The sequence below is a fragment of the Pongo pygmaeus genome, chromosome 19 (genome assembly GCF_028885625.2).
Source record: "Pongo pygmaeus isolate AG05252 chromosome 19, NHGRI_mPonPyg2-v2.0_pri, whole genome shotgun sequence".
NCBI lineage: Eukaryota > Metazoa > Chordata > Mammalia > Primates > Hominidae > Pongo > Pongo pygmaeus.
Genome location: NC_072392.2, coordinates 4,264,803 through 4,282,967, shown reverse-complemented (window position 1 = coordinate 4,282,967; position 18,165 = coordinate 4,264,803). Strand labels below are relative to the sequence as shown.

Sequence of the window (18,165 nt, the reverse complement as noted above, 5' to 3'; positions counted from 1 at the left end):
CAATCCCAGCTAGTGAGGAGGCTGAGGCAGGAGAATCTCTTGAACCTGGGAGGCGGAGGTTGCAATGAGCCGAGATTGTGCCGTTGCACTCCAGCCTGGACAAGAGCGAAACTCCATCTCAAAAACAAAACAAAGAGTGGAATCACGTAGAGGGTGTCCTGTGCCCGTGACTTTGCAGAATGGAGAAGCTGGGTCAGGGTAGGAGGTCCAGGCTGCAGATGCCTAGAGACCCATGCCGAGCCAGCTCCTCATCTTCCCCACTTTAGGGCAGCCCTGCATCCTTGGCCTGGACTGCCCAACCATACTCACCCACTTCCCCTCCAGCAGAGGCACGAGAGGCTATAAATAACAGGGCTGTCTACAGGCCCAAAATCCATGGGCTTTGTACTGGCCTCTCTTTATTCAGGGCCCAGCAGCAGCCAGGCTGGGGACCCCAGGCTGGGGCAGCCTTAAGCGGGGTGCACGCACAGGCCCAGGCCTCCCACGCAGAGTGCTGACAGCTCCATTCCCAGCCCAGCCACAGGCTCCTGCCAGCTCTCCAGCCGGGAATGCAAAAGTGGCAGGTGTGCCTCAGCCGGAGTCCCCAAGGACAGCCAAAGAGGAACCGAGGCACTGCTACTGTGGGGACCAACGGGAGGCTTGCAGGCAGGGCGAGTGCAGGCAGGGACCTCAGGGCTCCTCTGTGGAGGCACCACTGCCCGAAAGCAGGCCTTGTCTCTCCAGGTCATTGCTGTCCACATCCTTGCTGTCTGGGGTCCCTGCAGGAGGAAAGATGCTCAGCCTGCCCTTAGGTTGCAGAAGGTGCTTTGGGACCAGGCCTGGGCACGGGCTGTCAGGAAATCCTCTCTGTCCCAAATGCAAAATACATTCCAGATCCAACCCCTTGTCGTCACTTTCAATGCCACTGGCATGGTCTTAGCACAACTCTCCCCTGGAAGGGGAGTCGGCTATGCCTCTCGGCCTCAACACTGACCCTCCTATAGTCTGTTCTCAACACAGCAGCCAGGGAGATGCTTTAACAACATCAATCAGACCACCTCGGTGCTCCTCTCCTGGAAGCCCCACAGCAGCTCCCGTCTCACTCTGAGCGAAAGCCACCATCTTTACAAGGACCGCCTGCTCTGGCCCCGTATCCCTCACCCCTACCACTGTCCCTCTTGCTCCTGCTGCAGCCACACTGGCCTCCTTGCTGATCCTCAAACATATCAGGTGCATTCCCATGGCAGGGCCTTTGCATTGGTTGTCCCCACTGCCGGGAGCGTCTTTCCCCGGGTCGCTGAACGGCTCACTCCCTCGTTTCCTCCAGATCTTTGCTCTAGTGTCACCTGTGCAGTAGGGATCCTTGCAGCCTGCACCTACCTGTCCCTTTTTTTTTTTTTTTTTGAGACAGTCTCGCTGTCGCCCAGGCTGGAATGCAATGGCGAGATCTCAGCTTACTATAGCCTTCACCTCCCGGGTTCAAGCGATTCTCTTGCCTCAGCCTCCTGAGTAGCTGGGACTACAGGTGTGTGCCACCACACCTGGCTAATTTTTGTATTTTTAGTAGAGACAGGGCTTCACCATGTTGCCCAGGCTGGTCTTGAACTCCTAACCTTGTAATTCGCCCGCCTTGGCCTCCCAAAGTACTGGGATTACAGGTGTGAGCCACCGCGCCCGGCCCCTTTCTCCTTCCTTTCCTGCTTTATATCTCTCCATAGCACTCATCACCCTGAACATGCTTTATCTTTAACTTTTTCTGTTTCTGGTCTGTCTTCACCAACTACAGTGTCAGTTTCTACAGGGGCCTGGACTTGACCTCATTCTTTCACTCCCCAGCATCAACAACCTTCCCTGGTACATAGCAGGGGTGTACTAAGCATTTCTGAATGAATGAACAAACAAACTGGCCAGGGATTCAGGGGGTGGCCAATGCTGTCTGCCCCTAGGGTGTCCAGACCTGAGCCAGGCCTGGTGCAAGGGGTAGGGTACCTGTGACAGGCTGCCAGGCCCGGGCCTCGTCTCTCTCCAGGTACAGCGCAGTCAGCAGGAAGCAGCCGCCCCCCAGGGCGATGACAAAGGCGCAGCACAGGAAGCTCTGTTGCAGGCTGAGGAAGCGCTGCAGGTAGGAGTCAGGGCGCCTGGCCCGCAGGACACTAGAGATCTGCGGAGGAGAAGGGGTGGGTCTGCCAGGCCCACCAGGCTGGCCCCCAGACCCTCCCCACCCCACATACGCAGACACATCTTACAAGTCCTGTGAGATAGGGGCTGCCAGCGTCTCCCAGGATGTGGCCCACCGTGATCTGAAGTGCCTCTGCTGTCCCCCGGCACCTGGGCACCACCACAGACTGCAAAACATAGGCACAGCAGGGGGGCACCCCAAGTGAGGGCACCCTTGCCTGCTGTTCCCCACCTGCCAAGGACCTGCCTGCCATTCAGGTGAGTGGGATGGGAGGAAGTCGATGACCCCCAAGGTCTAAAGTCCTACCCCAGAACATCAAGCCCATCTGAAGCTTCCCCAGTGCCCCAGGATGGGGGTGCCAAGGTCCCTGATCAGGGCCACCCCTCTTGAGAGTTTGCTCTTGAACTGGGAAGGAACCAGGCATGAATGTGACCACAGTGAATGGGGCTGGGGTGTCCCAGCTCAGGGGCCCAGGACGCAGCAGCGCAGGCGGGAGGGGCGAAGAGCGGGTGCATGCCAGGTGTCTGCATGTGCGGGCAATTGGGCAGGGGTGGTATGGAGGCCCCAGTCCTCTTAGGAACCTCAAGGCCCCTGGGGCAGAGACCAAAAGCAGCCTTGCTGGAGAAGCCCGCACGACTCCATGGACGAGGCTGAGAACATTAAGAAGACGAACTCTGGGCCAGGCGCAGTGGCTCACATCTGTAATCCCAGCACTTTGGGAGGCCGAGGCGGGTGGATCACCTGAGGTCAGGAGGTCAAGACCAGCCTGGCAACATGGTGAAAGCCTGTCTCTACTAAAAATACAAAAACTAGCCAGGCATGGTGGCATATGCCTGTAATCCCAGCTAATCAGGAGGCTGAGGCAGGAGAATTGCTTGAACACGGGAGGCAGAGGTTGCAGTGAGCCGAGATCGTACCACTGCAATCCAACCTGGGCAAGAAGAGCAAAACCCCATCTCCAAAAAAAAAAAAAAAGAACTCTGGAGTCAGACTCTCGAGTTCCGATCCAGATCCCCACTCGCTAGCTGTGTGACTTTGAGCAAGCTGCTTCACCTTTCTTTCCTCAGTCTCTCCATCCCCAAATGGGGGTAATAATGGTACCGATCTTGAGAGTTTTACTCATTATCGTTATTCGTCTGCTACCCGGAGGCTTCGTGTGGACATCAGACCAAAATAACGCTCTGAGACAGAATGCTCCAGGCCCTTGAACTCGGCTGCGCCTTCTGCCTGGCATGCCTCCCACTCTCTGGTCCAGCTGGAGCATCTCTATTTGTCATTTAGGACTTACATTTGGGTCACCTCCTCTGTGAAGCCCTCTCAGAGTTCAGGTACCTGTCCTGAGCTCCCGCAACTCCTATGCACACCTCTAATTAACACATGTCCCCCAGGACTGGGAGGGGCCCTTTCTCTGTCCACCGCCCCTTATTCCCTATGGTGTGTGGACAACAAAGACCCTTAATTTCTCTTGGGGTCCCTGCAAGATACCAGGCACAGAGGGGACTAGCCAACCAAGTAACTCAAGTAGGTCCACCTGGGAGACTATTCCCAGGAGAAACTCTGCCAGAACCCAGGGCTACAGCAGGGGATGGAAGGAGGGAGAGGGAGGGGACTCAAGCAGAGACCACATGGTCACATGAACCCAACTGGACAGCCACAGGGGCGCTTACACCCTGGAGCCTTATCCCCAAGACCTAGGTGTCCATGATCTGAGGCCATGAGTTAATCAATATGAGCTGGGCACAGTGGCTCACGCCTGTAATCCCAGCACTTTGGGAGACTGAGGCAGGTGTATCACTTGAGGTCAGGAGTTCGAGACCAGCCTGGCCAACACGGCAAAACCCCATCTCTACTAAAAATACAAAAATTAGCTGGGTGTGGTGGCGGGTGCCTATAATCCCAGCTACTCAGGAGGCTGAGGCAGGAGAATCGCTTGAACCCGGGAGGTGGAGGTTCTAGTGAGCCAAGGTGGCACCACTATACTCCAGCCTGAGTGAAAGAGCAAGATCCAGTCTCAAAAAATAATAATAAAATAATAATTGCCAACATTTATTGAATGCTTGCTGTATACATTTTATATATCATCTTGAACAACCCAGGAGAGAGAGATGATGATCACCTGCATTTTACAGATGAGAAAAACCTCCACAGGGAGGGCAAGTGACTTGCCCAACATCACCCAGCCTGAAATAACAGGGGGCTCGCAGGCCATCTCCCTCTAGGATCTGGCATTTTGACCACTCTGCTGTGATGGGCAAGGAGGAGCCGGTGTTTCCAGCAATATTTATGCATTTGTAATAGAACATTCAGAAATCTGAGAACGATAAGGAGAACAAGTTCATTGCTAGCCCTGTAAACGGATGGCAGAGTAACTGGCAAAGAGATGGGGAAAGGTATTCTAGGCAGGGGATAGTGTAAGCGACGGTGTGGGGGGGAGGATCCCAGGGACACGATCTCTGGATTCCAGAATCCCAGGGGACAGATGCAGGGGGTTTGGTGGTGGGCAGGGCAGAGTGGCGGGAGTCAGTGTGGTGACTGGCTGGTCCCAGGGTCACTGGCACTGAGTCACCATGCACAGGTGGCGAGAGAAACCGGGCCTCTTGCCATCACCAGGATCTGTCAACAGGCCTGAGAAGGAACTGACCAACAGCTTTGCACCTTCCCCAAGGACTTCCTTCTCACCCCATAATTATGTGATTACTCACTGGTGCTCTGGGAAGGCAGGTGAGGCTTCCTGGAGGGAGGAACCTGAATGTCCAAAAAGGTCCACACGGAGGCTGGGGCTGCTGGGACCCCCACAGTAAGGTCCAGGTAGGCTGGCCCCTTCCTCCTCTCCCAGGAACCCCAACCTGCTGGGCCCAGCTCAGTCTCTGCTGCCAGTGGCGAGAGAGGTGGGTCTCCCCCAGCCTGTTCCAAGTCCTCATTGCCTCCATGCAGCCAGCAGCCAAGGCTGGGCCCCACAGAAGCTGGAGAGCCCAGGGGGTAATTTCAGAAATAAGAGGCTTTGGGTTCCCAAAAATCCAGGCTCACTCTATTCTGAGACAAAAACACCTCTGTCTCTGGCTCTCCCTTCTTAGAAGGGCTGTTCCCTTTATAGCCCAGGGTGAAACCAGGGCCAACCAAGGGCTTGCAGAAAGTCGGAGCAGCAGCCACCAGGTGCAGACTCCCCCAGCAGCCTGCCTCCTGCACCCCCACTCAGGCCTTGCCCCCAGATGCCCCTGGGAGGGTGAGACAGGCCAGTGAGCAGACAGCTACCTGGGGGGCAAAGGCTGAGCAGGGAAGCATTGAGACCCGGGGCAGGGGGAGAACGCAGAGGTGAACACTCTCCGGGGAACTGTGGGGACGTCTGCTGAGGGGTAGGAGATGAGCCTGTGGCTGGATTCTAGGACCCCAGAGGACAGGCCTGAGAAAGAGGGAATGAGCTCCCCTTCTGCTCTAGCCCCCACACTGGCTGGGATCCAGAGATCGTGCCCCTGGGATCCTCCCTCCACACCTTTGCTTACATTGTCCCCTGCCTGGAGAGGGGTTGGGGTAAGCTGGCTCTGGGCCATCCTGAGTGGGGCGGGGACAGACAGCAGGGCTGGGAGGGAGCTGAAGACGCCATGACAAGGTTTGGGGAGGCAGGGAGCTCTGCCTGGGGAGATGCGGGTTCAGGGGACATAATCTCAGTCTTCACGGAGCAGGGCTCCTCTGCGGCCCAGCGGGGCCAAGGGGAGGCTGGCAGAGGTGGGTCTTGGCTGTGACTGAGCCAAATCATTTTCATCAACAGAAAGCCCCCCGAGAGGCAGGGGTTGCCTGAAGTGTGCAGAATGAGCTCCCCATTGGAGGCATATGTGAACAAGGGGATGGCTGGAATTTGGCAAAGCATTTATGGACTGGGGAGCTCGCGGTGCGAGACCAGTATTCTCAAAGCGTGCTCTACGGAATGCTACCGCAGGATCACCTGGGAAGTTCATCAGAAACGCAGGTCCCTGGATCCCAGCACGGACCCACTGAATCAGACTCAGAGGACACAGGGCCTGGAATCTGGGTTTGTCACAAGCTCCCTCAAATCTGACTCTCATGCACAATGACGTCTTCAAGCCACCGGACCAGAGAACCCCTGAGGTCCATTCTCCAGAGAGAACCTGGATTCTCCCCATTGTGGAGATGGCATCAAGAGAGCAGGGTCCCGGCTGGGTGCAGTGGCTCACGCCTGTAAACCCAGCACTCTGGGAGGCTAAGGGGGGCGGATCACGAGGTAAAGAGATCAATAGCATCCTGGCCAATATGGTGAACCCCGTCTCTACTAAAAATACAAAAATTAACTGAGCATGGTGGCAAACGCCTGTAGTCCCAGCTATTCAGGAGGCTGAGGCAGGAGAATAGCTTGAACCCAGGAGGTAGAGGTTGCAGTGAGCCGAGATCGCACCACTGCGCTCCAGCCTGGCGACAGTGCGAGACTCCGTCTTAAAAGTGAAAAAAAAAAAGAGAGAGCAGGGTCCCAAGGAAGGGATGATCTGGAAGTCAGTGGGGCCCACACGCCCACTCAGGAATCTGCAGGACGCAGGTGTGAGTTCATTCTATCCTTATAGCCTGGGGTGTCATTGGTGGTTGCCACCGCTCTACCTACTGGATAGGTGAGCAAACCAAGACCCAGAGAGGTTCAGTCACTTGGCCAGGGTCACACAGCTAGTGAGGAGCCAGGCTGGGAGTGGCAGCAGATGGGCTGCTGCAGAGTCCTCGAGCCTGGGCTCTGCTGCCCCCTGCCCTCTGCCCTCTGCCCTCTGACCCACCCACAGGCTCCAACCACTCAGACACCTGCAGTTTCCACCCATTTTCCTATCAGCTCCTCGTGGCTTTCTTGGTCGCCCAAAGCTGTTCACGTGAACGTGCCTTGCCCTTAGCTTCCTGCTCCCTTGTTCTGTGGACCCTGTTCACACACACCCTAGGGCCTCCTCCCTCCCTGGGCCCCTGCTGAAAGAGAAGCCGATCTCCTGTCTCAGGAGCCAGTGCCAGCCAGCAAAGGGGACCCTCCTCTACTTCCTGCCACAGGCCCTGTCCCCACACACTTCCTGCCCCTGCTCTGCTGGGAGGCTACTTCCTCCCCCAGCGCTGGATCCCACCCCCAGCTCACCCTCGAACAGGGCCCCCTCTCTCCTCCTGCTTGCCCCTCTCTGCTCCCTGGAGGCTGTTCTGGCCTCCCCTCTTGAAAAGCAATGCCAGCTTCCCGGGATCTTCTGCCAACTCCACCTACCATGCCCTTTGCTCCTGTCAGCTCAGCTCCTCAAGGGAATTGTCTACCCTCGGTGTCCTGCTTCCCTTCCCTCGCCCTCCTCACCCTGCTCCAAGCTGGCATCTGCCCCTCCACTGCACAGAAGGGCTCCCCCACCACCTGCCTTTACAGGGAGGAAGCAGCAACATGGAGGAACCGAACTGTAGGGGCTACAAGGGTTGCTCAGCTCTGATCTCCAAAGGCTGAAAGGCATCTTTGGCCATGGGGCTCCGGGAAGGTGGGAAGGCAGGGAAGCGGGCGGGAGGCTCTGGGGTGGTGGTGCAAAGTGCTGTGGCTGGAGGCCTCCAAGCCAAGGAAGGACCACGGGGAGCCCTGAGGTGGGCTGGCTCCTGTCCAGCCGGCTCCCTGGGCAGCTCCCCAGATGGGCAAAACTGTGCAGCTGGCCAGCCCCTAACTCTCCTTCCCCCCTTCCCCCACCCGCCCTCTCCAGCACACACTCTCCTCTTTAACCCCACAAAGAGCCTGGCTCTCCCAGGTTAATCATTCTTACAAACGCAGACGCTGGGGGACACGGGTGCAGCCTTCACATATCTGTGGGGCTGTCATGTGGAAGAGGGAGCTGCGCCGTGGGGGGCAGGCCAGGGAAGCTGTGGGGGCAGGTGCAGCTCCGTTTGGACCACCTCAGAGAGAACCAGCTATGCTGGGGGGACGTTAATCTCCCTGAGCCTAAAAGTGGACAATCCCATGAGTAAAACATTTGCCAATGCCTTCCCCTTTCCTGAGCGTTCCTGGAGGCTGCCTTGCGCACCCTACCAGGCAGGTGGTGATTACCCCTTTTATAGACAAGGAAACTGAGGCCCAGGGCCATGCAGCAGGTCTGTGGCTGACTCTGGGCTGGAGCCAAAGTTTCCTGTCTGGAGGGAGGAGCAGGGAAGACCTGCCAGTCCTGCAGCTGATCCACTCACCCAGGAGCCAAAGACAGGGCAGGCCTCTCCACACTCGCTGGGCCTGGGCCTTGGGGAGGGGTCAGGGGATCTGCCAGGGAGGGGCAGACATCTTGGCAGGGAGTGAGCACCCCATCCACAGTAGTATTCGAGCAGGGTTTGTTGATGGATTAAACGACTATACATGCCCATAACCCTTCAAACTCAGATTTTAGGGCACCATGATTTCTTTGGGGGATAGAAAATGGAAAATTCTGGATTACTGTGAGAATCCTAGACAGCATTCTCTGTGCCAGGCACATGGATCTTCTCATTTCACCCTCACATCAATCCATAAGGCAGGTGCCATTATCATCCCCACTTTCCACATGGGGATACCGAGGCTTAGAGACACACAGTGACTTGCCTAAGGCCACACAGCTCATAAGTGGCAGGACCAGGGCTGACAGCCAGGTCTGTTTTCTGAATCCAGGCTGGTGCCACGGCATTGAATGCCCTCAGGACAGCTCTCAGCCAACTGCCAGTCTGGTCCAGTTCCCTTGTGGCCAGCACCAGACTGTGCCAGGCTGCCAGGAGGCAGAAGGAAGGCTCTCGGGGTGCTCACAGGTCCAGGGCCCTGCGTTATCTACAAAGGCACAGCCCTTCATGTGTTCAAAGTCCTTCCCTGTATGCCTCCCAGAAGGAGGCAAGGAGGCTGGATGAAGAGCATGGGGCTCAGGGAGGGGCCGTGTGGGACTCTGGATGCAGCAGCCATGTGGTCAAGACAGCGTCAGGCCTCTTACAGGCAGGGCTGATCCTTGCATGGCAGCCTGTGACACACGAGCCGGTGTGGGTTGGCACAATGGGCCTCAGTGGCCACTGTCCTGAAGGATGGCATCCCGTCTGCATGCCCCAGAGTGGAGGCCAAGGAGCCTGCTTGCTGAGAAGCAGTGTGCTACAGAAAGGAGGGAGGGGCCAGGCACGGTGGCTCACGCCTGTAATCCCAGCACTTTGGGAGGCCGAGGCGGGCAGATCACCTGAGGTCAGGAGTTCAAGACCAGCCTGGCCAATATGGTGAAACCCCATCTCTACTAAAAATACAAAATTAGCCGGGCATGGTGGCGTGGCGGGTGCCTGTAGTCTCTACTACTTGGGAGGCTGAGGCAGGAGAATCAGTTGAACCCAGGAGGCGGAGGTTGCAGTGAGCCGAGATCAGGCCATTGCACTCCAGTCTGGGCAACAGGAGTGAAACTCTGTCTCAAAAAGAAAAAGAGGGAGGGAAGTAGCCCAGGGAGTCAAAATGCCTAGGTTCCAGCCCTGGCTCCCTGCATTGGGGCTGTGTGACTTTGGAACAGGCACCTGCCTTCTCTGAACCTCCATTTGTTCATCTGCAAAATGGGGATGATGGTCAGAGATGTTTGAGAGTGTCAGAGAGGCTTCTGGTCCAAGGTAACCGTGAATGGCTTTGGTCCCCTAATGCATGGTCTCTGACACCGCCGCCAGTGCCCAGCTGCTCACTAGCAGGGGCCCAGTCCTGAGCTGGACTCTGTCCAGCTCCCCCTGCTCAGCCCCCCACCCCGACTCCCACACCTACCAGCAGGATGTCGGCAACCACTGCCCAGTTGCAGGACAGAAGCAGCTCCCCAAGGCCCAGGAACACCTGTGGACAGAGGGTGGCCTGGGTGAGGATTCTCAGACCCCAGTCACCAACCCCACCTGTTGCTTCCCACCTGTGGAGAGGAGAGACTTGGACGCTACAGAGAAAGGCATTATTGAGATTTATTGGAGTGAGCGAGGAAGGCCTGAAACTATTTCTCCAGTTCCAGCAGCCTTGACAGTAGGTAGACAGAGCCAGGACCCATAGGCAAGCATCCAGCCCCTGGAGTCCCCGCTGGGGCCCCGTAGGAGGCAGCTAGGCCTCCTCCCAGGCCACTTTTAAAGGTAAGAAAACAGACTTTAAGCCAGGCACGGTGGCTCAAGCCTGTAATTCCAGCACTTTGGGAGGCCGAGGTGGGCGGATCACTTGAGGTCAGGAGTTCAAGACCAGCCTGGCCAACATGGTAAAATCCCATCTCTACTAAAAATACAAAAATTAGCAGGGTGTGGTGGCTCACACCTGTAGTTCCAGCTACTCAGGAGGCTGAGGCAGGAGAATAGCTTGAACCCAAGAGGCAGAGGTTGCAGGGAGCCGAGATCATGCCACTGCACTCCAGCGTGACAGAGTGAGACTCCGCCTCAAAAAAAAAAAAAAAAAAAAGGAAAAGTGAAAAAAAAAACAGATTTTGAGGACAAAAAGACAGCTCGGAGGCTGCCCACCCCTCCTCTGTTGTCCCCAAAAGTCCGTATGTGCTGATAAGGCACCTACCGTGTGCCAGCCAGCGTGCCCAGCCCCAGGCACCCCACCAAAGGACCCTCCGGGCCATCCCCTCCCCTTGGAGCAGCACAGGGAGGTGGGCAAAGCCCGGTACACCCATCATGCGGACAGTTGAACTGAGCCTGGTCAAGGATGGGGCTTGTCTGGGGTCACCAGCTGACCCTGGGTAAAGCCTGCTTGGAGTGTGAGGCTTCCGGCCCCTGCCTAGTGCCCACCCCCAGCCCTGCTCCCAGTGTCCTCTGGTTACCACGAGCCCGGAACACCCCCCCGCCAACCTTCACCTCGTGCCAAGGGATTAGGACAATCCTCATTCCCCTCACTCAAGAAGAGTTTAATGAAGCAGCAAGAAGAAAGAGAGAGAAAAAAAGTCTCATTTCTCAAAGCTTCCAAGAGCTTATTGCAGGGGTGGAATTAGTCATTCCTGGATCACGGGGCTGTCCCCAGGGTAGCCCAGGCTCAGGCACCCAGAGACCTGATGATCAGTGGCCGGGGAGCACCCGGGACGGAGGACCTGAAGGACCGCCACCCGAACACCTGCCACGCACCAGCCCTGTCCTCTCTTATGACCCTGTCTAACCCCTCAGGTCAGGTGCCCTGTAAGGCAGACATCATTACACCCATTTCACAGACAAACTCAGGCCAGAGGGCATGCAACAAGCCACGTCCTGGTGAGCACCCCGACCCCCCGCGCCGTGATGGCCTGTGCCTGGTAAGGGTGAAGAGGCCACTGGGGGAAGAGGGGGGGAGGTTCCCAGCATCCACAGTACCTGGTGAGGCTAGCACTGGGGAATCAGAGGACAGCCCGAGATGGGCAGGGGGCCCCTGGACAGAGGTGGTGCCGGGGAGAGCCCTGAAGGACAGTCAGGATCAGGACGGGCCCAGGACAGCCACAAGACCACGCCAGCCGGGGACCCACGGGAGCGGAGGCAAGGGGCTGGGATGTGGCCACCATGCCAGACGGGGCAGGAACGCGGCCCAGCTCTGGTGGAGGGAGAGCAGAACCAGCCAAGGAGCCCCAGCAGCCATGCGCTCTCCTGGTCTAACCCAGCCCCTGGGACTGCAGTGCCTGGCCCCTGGCACCCAAACTGAGAGGCCCCTGAGGGCAGGTGAGTCTCCCTCAGGCCTAGGGCATGGGGCCAGGCACCCACAGGGGCAGGAATCAGGAAGTCGCTGGCAGGCAGGTCTCAGGCGGGGCCCGGGAAGCTGCGGATCCACATTCCAGCCTAGCAGGGTCTGCCAGCTGCCTCCTGGGGCCACATGAAAGCCAGGACCAACTCACACCCACCTCCCTCTGACTTTTTCCGGGCACCTGCACCTGGCCCTCCAGGCCTCTCCCCGCTTCACATTGCCAGCATCTGCCTCTGCGACCTCCATGCAGCCCAGGCACACTGTCCCCCAACCAGCCCCCCGTTTTGCTCTCCCCGGCCACTCCACACCCATAGGACATGCTGAAATACACCCTTTCCTTCCTCCAGCTGGGGCAGGGTGGATCCCGGCCCCAAAATAGAGCCCATCAGAGGGAGGCTGCAGCTACAATGGGGCCTTTCAGGCTGAAGAATCCACCCAAGGATGCCAGGGCTCCTCAGACACACCTGGAGGCCGGCACCCTGCCACCAAATCCTCGTCTCCACTTGGCAGCTTTGAGGGGCAAAGGGCTCAGCTGCAGAGAGGCCACCTTCTAATCCTGTAATTACAGAGTCTCCTAGGGCAGTGGCCACCAGGGCTGACTCAGCTCCAGGAGGGGCTCCACAGCCAAGGGGTGTGACCTCCTGGGGTGGATGGGCCCAGCCCCACCCTGCCTTGCTGAGCAGGCCTGGGGAGGCCCCCGCCTCTGGGTCTTGGTTTTCCCCAACGGTACAACGCCAGGGTACCCCAGATGCCCCACCAGGGCCCTCCAGCACCAGCAGCCCCTGCTTGTTAAGCTGGTAACTCTGCTTTGCACTGGGGCTCCTCACAGGCCAGTGCATGCTGGGTCCTAGAGTTCAGTGGCTTCCACGAGCAGTTCAAACCCAGGCTCCACAACTCAAAAGCAAAGAAAACACACAAAAAGGGCCCTGGTTTGTAGAATTCAGCTGACTGTTCGAAGCTGCTCCTACATGGGCATCTCAGCCCTGCAGTCCCAGGTCCTTCCTGGATGGCCACAGGCACCTCACACTGAACAGCTGCCTAAACTCGTTCTCTCCCCTGTCCCCAAACATCTCTCTTCCTGCCCAGTGTGGCTGAGCCAGCCAGGACACAGGCCCCTGTGACCAGCGTGGACTGGTCACCAGCAAGCTGCCGGAGCTGATACCCTCTGGCTCAGGAATAGCGCCTGGTCCCCATCACCCAGGCCAGATGCTGGGGTTGGGGGGTCCCTACATGCCTTGCTCACCCTCACACCCCTCATCACTGATTGTTGTCCATTTTGCATCTGCACGTTCCTCGAATCTGCCTCTTCCTCCTGTCCACAGCCTCTGGCCAGTGCACTCCAGGCCTCCCCGGCCGTCTCCTCCCCAGTTTCCCAGGCCCCACCATCCCTCCAGACACCAGCCCTGGAGGGGACTTCCGAAACAGAAATCTGACTCTGCCCCTGTCTCCTCAGAGTCTGTGTGGCCTCCCTGCACCCTGACTTAGATCCCTCTGGGAGATAGGGCCTGGGAACAGTGCCTGGAGCCTGAGAAACATGGAGCCCCTCAGCCCCTGGCCTCTGCCCTTCCAGACCAAGAGAATTTCCCCCTCGAGCTAGGAAAGTGATGCTAAATGTACCTGGCTTTAGTCATCCCCGGCCACAGAGACCCGCACACAGAGGTATCCATGCTCACACTGTCACACACGTGGCCGCACGAACATGCCCAGACACACGTACAGCCACGGCCTCTCACACATGCACGCGAGATCAACACACAAGCACACTCACACACATGCACCCACACACCGACACCCACAACCTGAGACACACACGAAGAACTCAAACGCCACAACTACGTACATATGCAGGTAACGGGGAGCCATTCAAGATATCAAAACGTGTGGCAAGGGCACCAGAAAGATGATGGCTATAAACCCTGGCACAGGCTCGTTGGGGTGGACTTGCCAAATAACAGCCTGGCATGTACTCACGCAGACCTGTGGTCTCATCATAAACATAGTAATTATGCTCACACACACACACGTACACAAACATGCTTGTGTCTCACTCTTGTGCACATCCATGCACAAGAGTGGATGTGCGCACACTTAGATCTTCACACACACATACCTCTCCTCTCATCCACCTGCACACACAGTTCGGCAGGAGTAGGAAGCAGGAGGAAAGGGTCAGCCCCTGTGGGGTGGCGGGGGCAGTGCCTTCAATCTTGGTTCAGCACAGTCTTCCAACTGGGCGGTAACTGACTCTGAACTGCAAAGAATGGATTCTGGGCCCACCAAGAAGGGAAAGGCCAGTATCCCCTAGGGGCTCACTGTGCCTGGGGCAGAGCTGAGACCCAAGCCTCCCCACTCATGGACAAACTCTTTGCCTGAGCCAGTCAGGACACAGGCCCCAGGACACAGACCAGCCGCCAGCAAGCTGCTGCACCGTCTGGCACGCTTTGTCCCTGGGCTTGCCAACCTGTAATTGAAAGGACTGGCATTGGGGCACAAGGGCACCACCTGGTTTCCAGGGGCCGGCAGCAGCCCAACAAGCCAGTGGGCAGGCAGGTGGGGACTGAGGTAGTGAAGGGAGCAAAACCTTTGCATCCTCCCAGAGAATTCGGCTGAGATTGTGAGCTCTCCTGGTGGGCCGTGCTGCCAGCCAACAGACACCTGTTAGATCTTGGCAGAGAGGTGGGGCCCTCAGAGGAAGGATGAGTGGGCCTGTCTCAGCCCCTCTCAGACAGCCCCTGGTGGGGCCTGGTTACTCCAGCCCAGAAAACCAGGTAGAAAGGGCTTATCCAAGAGGCTCCCTAAGGGCCAAGTCTGGGAAGTGGCAGGAACGCTCCCCAGAGTTGGGGAGCTCACATAGCCCAGCTTTCCGCACCACTCCAGGGACCACAGAGCAGATCCCACAGCCATCCCCTGCATCCTGGGCTGACCCTTGATGACAGCTATGGTGGACCACGTCCTGGCTGATCTCTGCCAACCACCCTGCAAGCTCCCCTGTGGACACCAGATGGGCAGTTACCAGGCCTCCATCCCAGGTCCTCACTCAGGAGTCTTCAAGACTGGGAAGGGGCTGGGCACAGTGGCTCCCACCTGTAATCCCAGCACTTTGGGAAGCCGAGGCAGGCAGATCACTTGAGGCCAGGAGTTCGAGACCAGCCTGGCCAACATGGTAAAACCCCTTCTCTACTAAAAATACAAAAATTAGCCAGGTGTGGCAGCGGGTGCCTGTAATCCCAGCTACTCAGGTGGTTAAAGCACAAGAATCACTCGTGCCCGGGAGGTGGAGGTTGACAGATCGCACCTGCACTCTGGCCTGGGCAAAAGAGTGAGACTATCTCTCTTTAAAAAAAAAAAAAAAAAAAAAAAAGACTGGCAGTGTCCTCTCCCAGATCTAAAGGCCTCAGTGACAGCCATGCTGGCTCTGCTCTGTGCAGTGGTGGCCACATCTCTCCTTGGGCAAGGAGGGAACTCAGAGCTATGATGAAGTTTGGGCAAGGAGCAGCCTTCAAGATCACCTGGGTCAACTCCTGTGTAAAGATGGAGGATTGAAAGTTGCGTCATAGACTTAAGTTCCCACACAGAAGCAAAAAACAGTAAGCCAGAAAAAAGTGATTTTTTACCAAAGAAAAGAAGAAAACCTAGTGAAATAAACATTCAATACTGGCAGCCAAGTACAGTGGCTCACACCTATAATCCCAACACTTTGGGAGGCTGAGGCAGGAGGATTGCTTGAGCCCAGGAGTTCAAGACCAGCCTGGACAACATAGTGAGCCTCTATCTCTACAGATAATTTTAAAATTAGCCAGGCATGGTGGCATGCACCTGTGATCCCAGCTATTCCAGAGGCTGAAGGGGGAGGATCCCTTAAGCCTGGGAGGTTGAGGCTGCAGTGAGCCATGATCACACCACTGCACTCCAGCCTGGGTGACAGCAAAATCCTAAAAAAAAAAAGAAAAAAAAGAAAAAAATGGCAGCCAAGCAAAAGCAAAAGAGCAGACAATTCTGTAGAAGAGAGTATTACCCTTCTCGGCTTCCCCTCCCCAAAGCCATTCACTAAAACCCCCATATCTGGAGAGAAATTAACTGAGTAGTAGTCCCTAACTGAGAGCCAGCAGGGAAAGCTGCTGGGGAGAGGCAAGTAAAAACAGAGAAAGCCAACAATGGCTCCAATCACTGACTCCACTCAAGGCCTGAGGGCAACCCCCATCTCAGAAGGGAATGCATCCAGTAATTAAGTAGAATGAACCATGTTGTAGAGCATTTACCTGAATCCCAGAAGACAGAGCAGAGCCCAGGTGTTTTGACAGACTCCTCATTTGCCTGAGCCCTGCATTTCCCTCCGGCAACAGAAAAGTCTGCCGAGCCTAAGCTCAACTCAAACTGCATCCCCTTTGGACAACAGAATGGTCACAGCGAAGGCAGGCAGAGTCAAAGACAAAGAGTCATCCACACTACATCAAAGCAAATTCAGTTTCTGAGCAGAGCTGCCCACACCCAGCTCAGAGGAAAGTATTCAGCATGTAAACTATGGATACATACTGTAGAAAAGGAAAGAAGAAAGGAAGGGAGGGGGACAAGGAGAAAAAATCCAACCTGGCCGGGCGCAGTGGCTCACGCCTGTAATCCCAACACTTTGGGAGGCTGAGATGGGTGGATCACTTGAGGTCAGGAGTTAGAGCCCAGCCTGGCCAACATGGTAAAACCCCGTCTCTACTAAAAAATACAAAAATTGGCTGGCGTCGTGGAGCACGCCTGTAGTCCCAGCAACTCGGGAGGCTAAGGCAGGAGAATCACTTGAACCCAGGAGGTGGATGTTGCAGAGAGCTGAGATAGTGCCACCGCACTCCAGCTTGGGCGACAGAGTGAGACTCTGTCTCAAAAAAAAAAAAAAAAAAATCCAACCTAAAAGATAGGTGATAAGAGAAGGAGAAGAAGGAAATTTCTTATACTGGCTTCAAGCTATAAAACAATGCAATGAGAATATTAATTCAGACTGGGCACAGTGGTGCATGCCTGTAATCCCAGCACTTTGGGAGGCCGAGGAGGGTGGATCAAGTGATCCACCCTCCAGCCTGGGCAACATGGTGAAACCCTGTCTCTGCAAAAAATACAAAAATTAGCTGGGCGTGGTGGTGCATGCCTGTGGTCCCAGCTACTTGGGAGGCTGAGGTGGGAAGATCACTTAAGCCCAGGAGGTCAAGGCTGCAGAAAGCCATGACTGCACCACTGCACTCCAGCCTGAGTGACAGAGTAAGACCCTGTCTCAAAATAAATAAATAAATATCAAAGAAAAGACAATCTCACACATAAATGAACCAAAAAATAAAAAATAAAATAAACTCTCTAGCCTTTTGGGGGACAGGGGGTGGATAAAAACTCCTTAATCACAAAATCTACCCAGTTAGGAGCTGAAGCAAAATAAAGAACTCAGGAATAAAGAATCTGTGTAAACAGACTGATAACAAACATTGAATCTACTTAAATATGAAACTGTTGTCAAGCCACTACAAGGATGATGCTTAAAGAGCAGACTGTGGCCAGGCACAGTGGCTCACGCCTGTAATCCCAGCACTTTGGGAGGCCAAGGTGGGTGGATCACCTGAGTTTGGGGGTTCACAACCAGCCTGACCAACATAGAGAAACCCTATCTCTACTAAAAATACAAAATTAGCTGGGCGTGGTGTCGCATGCCTATAATCCCAGCTACTCAGAAGGCTGAGGCAGGAGAATCGCTTGAACCTGGGAGGCAGAGGTTGTGGTGAGCCGAGATCGTGCCATTCCACTCCAGCCTCGGCAACAAGAGCGAAACTGTCTCAAAAAAAAAAAGAACAGACTGTGAATGCTCTACATCTAGAAAAAGTAAAGATAATAATATAACTAACAAAAATCAGGAGGTTGGAGAGAGAAGGGAGAGAGGAGGTATAAGAAGGCTGGTGTCCTCTTTCATAGCTAGTATTCATCAATAAGTCCATGGTTAACAACTAATTCAAACTTAATTCCTTTGATTTTACTTCAGTTTATTCAAGTGGATTCATATAAATTAAACATATTATATGATTCTATTTATATGAATTATCCAGAACAGACAAATCTATAAAGACAAAAAGCAGATTTAGCAGCTGCCTAGGGCCAGGGCTGGGGAGCAGAGAGATAGACTGGAGGGAAATGGGGGTGACTGCTAATAGGCATGAAATTTCTTTTTGGGGTGAGCAAAATGTTCAAAAACTGATGTGGTGATGGTTGTGCAACTCTGTGAATGTACTAAAAACCAGTGAATTATACACTTTATTGGGTGAACTGTCCAATATATGAATTATTACTAATATTATTTTAAGACACGGTCTTGCTCTGTTGACGGGCTGGAGTGCAGTGGCAT

The 18,165-nt window shown here is 55.5% G+C and overlaps 1 protein-coding gene across 1 annotated transcript in view; it reads right to left on the bottom strand.

Annotated features, from left to right (window-relative positions):
* Positions 1-340: 340 nt before the first annotated feature.
* Positions 341-18,165, bottom strand: part of SPNS3 (SPNS lysolipid transporter 3, sphingosine-1-phosphate (putative)) — a 55,663-nt gene continuing 37,838 nt past the window's right edge. Inside the window, exons 9-12 of the mRNA XM_054459327.2 lie at positions 9,888-9,953; positions 2,226-2,324; positions 1,969-2,140; positions 341-758 (exon numbers count right to left, since the gene is read on the bottom strand). Of these exons, the coding sequence (XP_054315302.2) occupies positions 670-758; positions 1,969-2,140; positions 2,226-2,324; positions 9,888-9,953 (426 nt within the window). The 3' untranslated portion in view covers positions 341-669. The remainder of the gene's footprint in view (positions 759-1,968; positions 2,141-2,225; positions 2,325-9,887; positions 9,954-18,165) is intronic.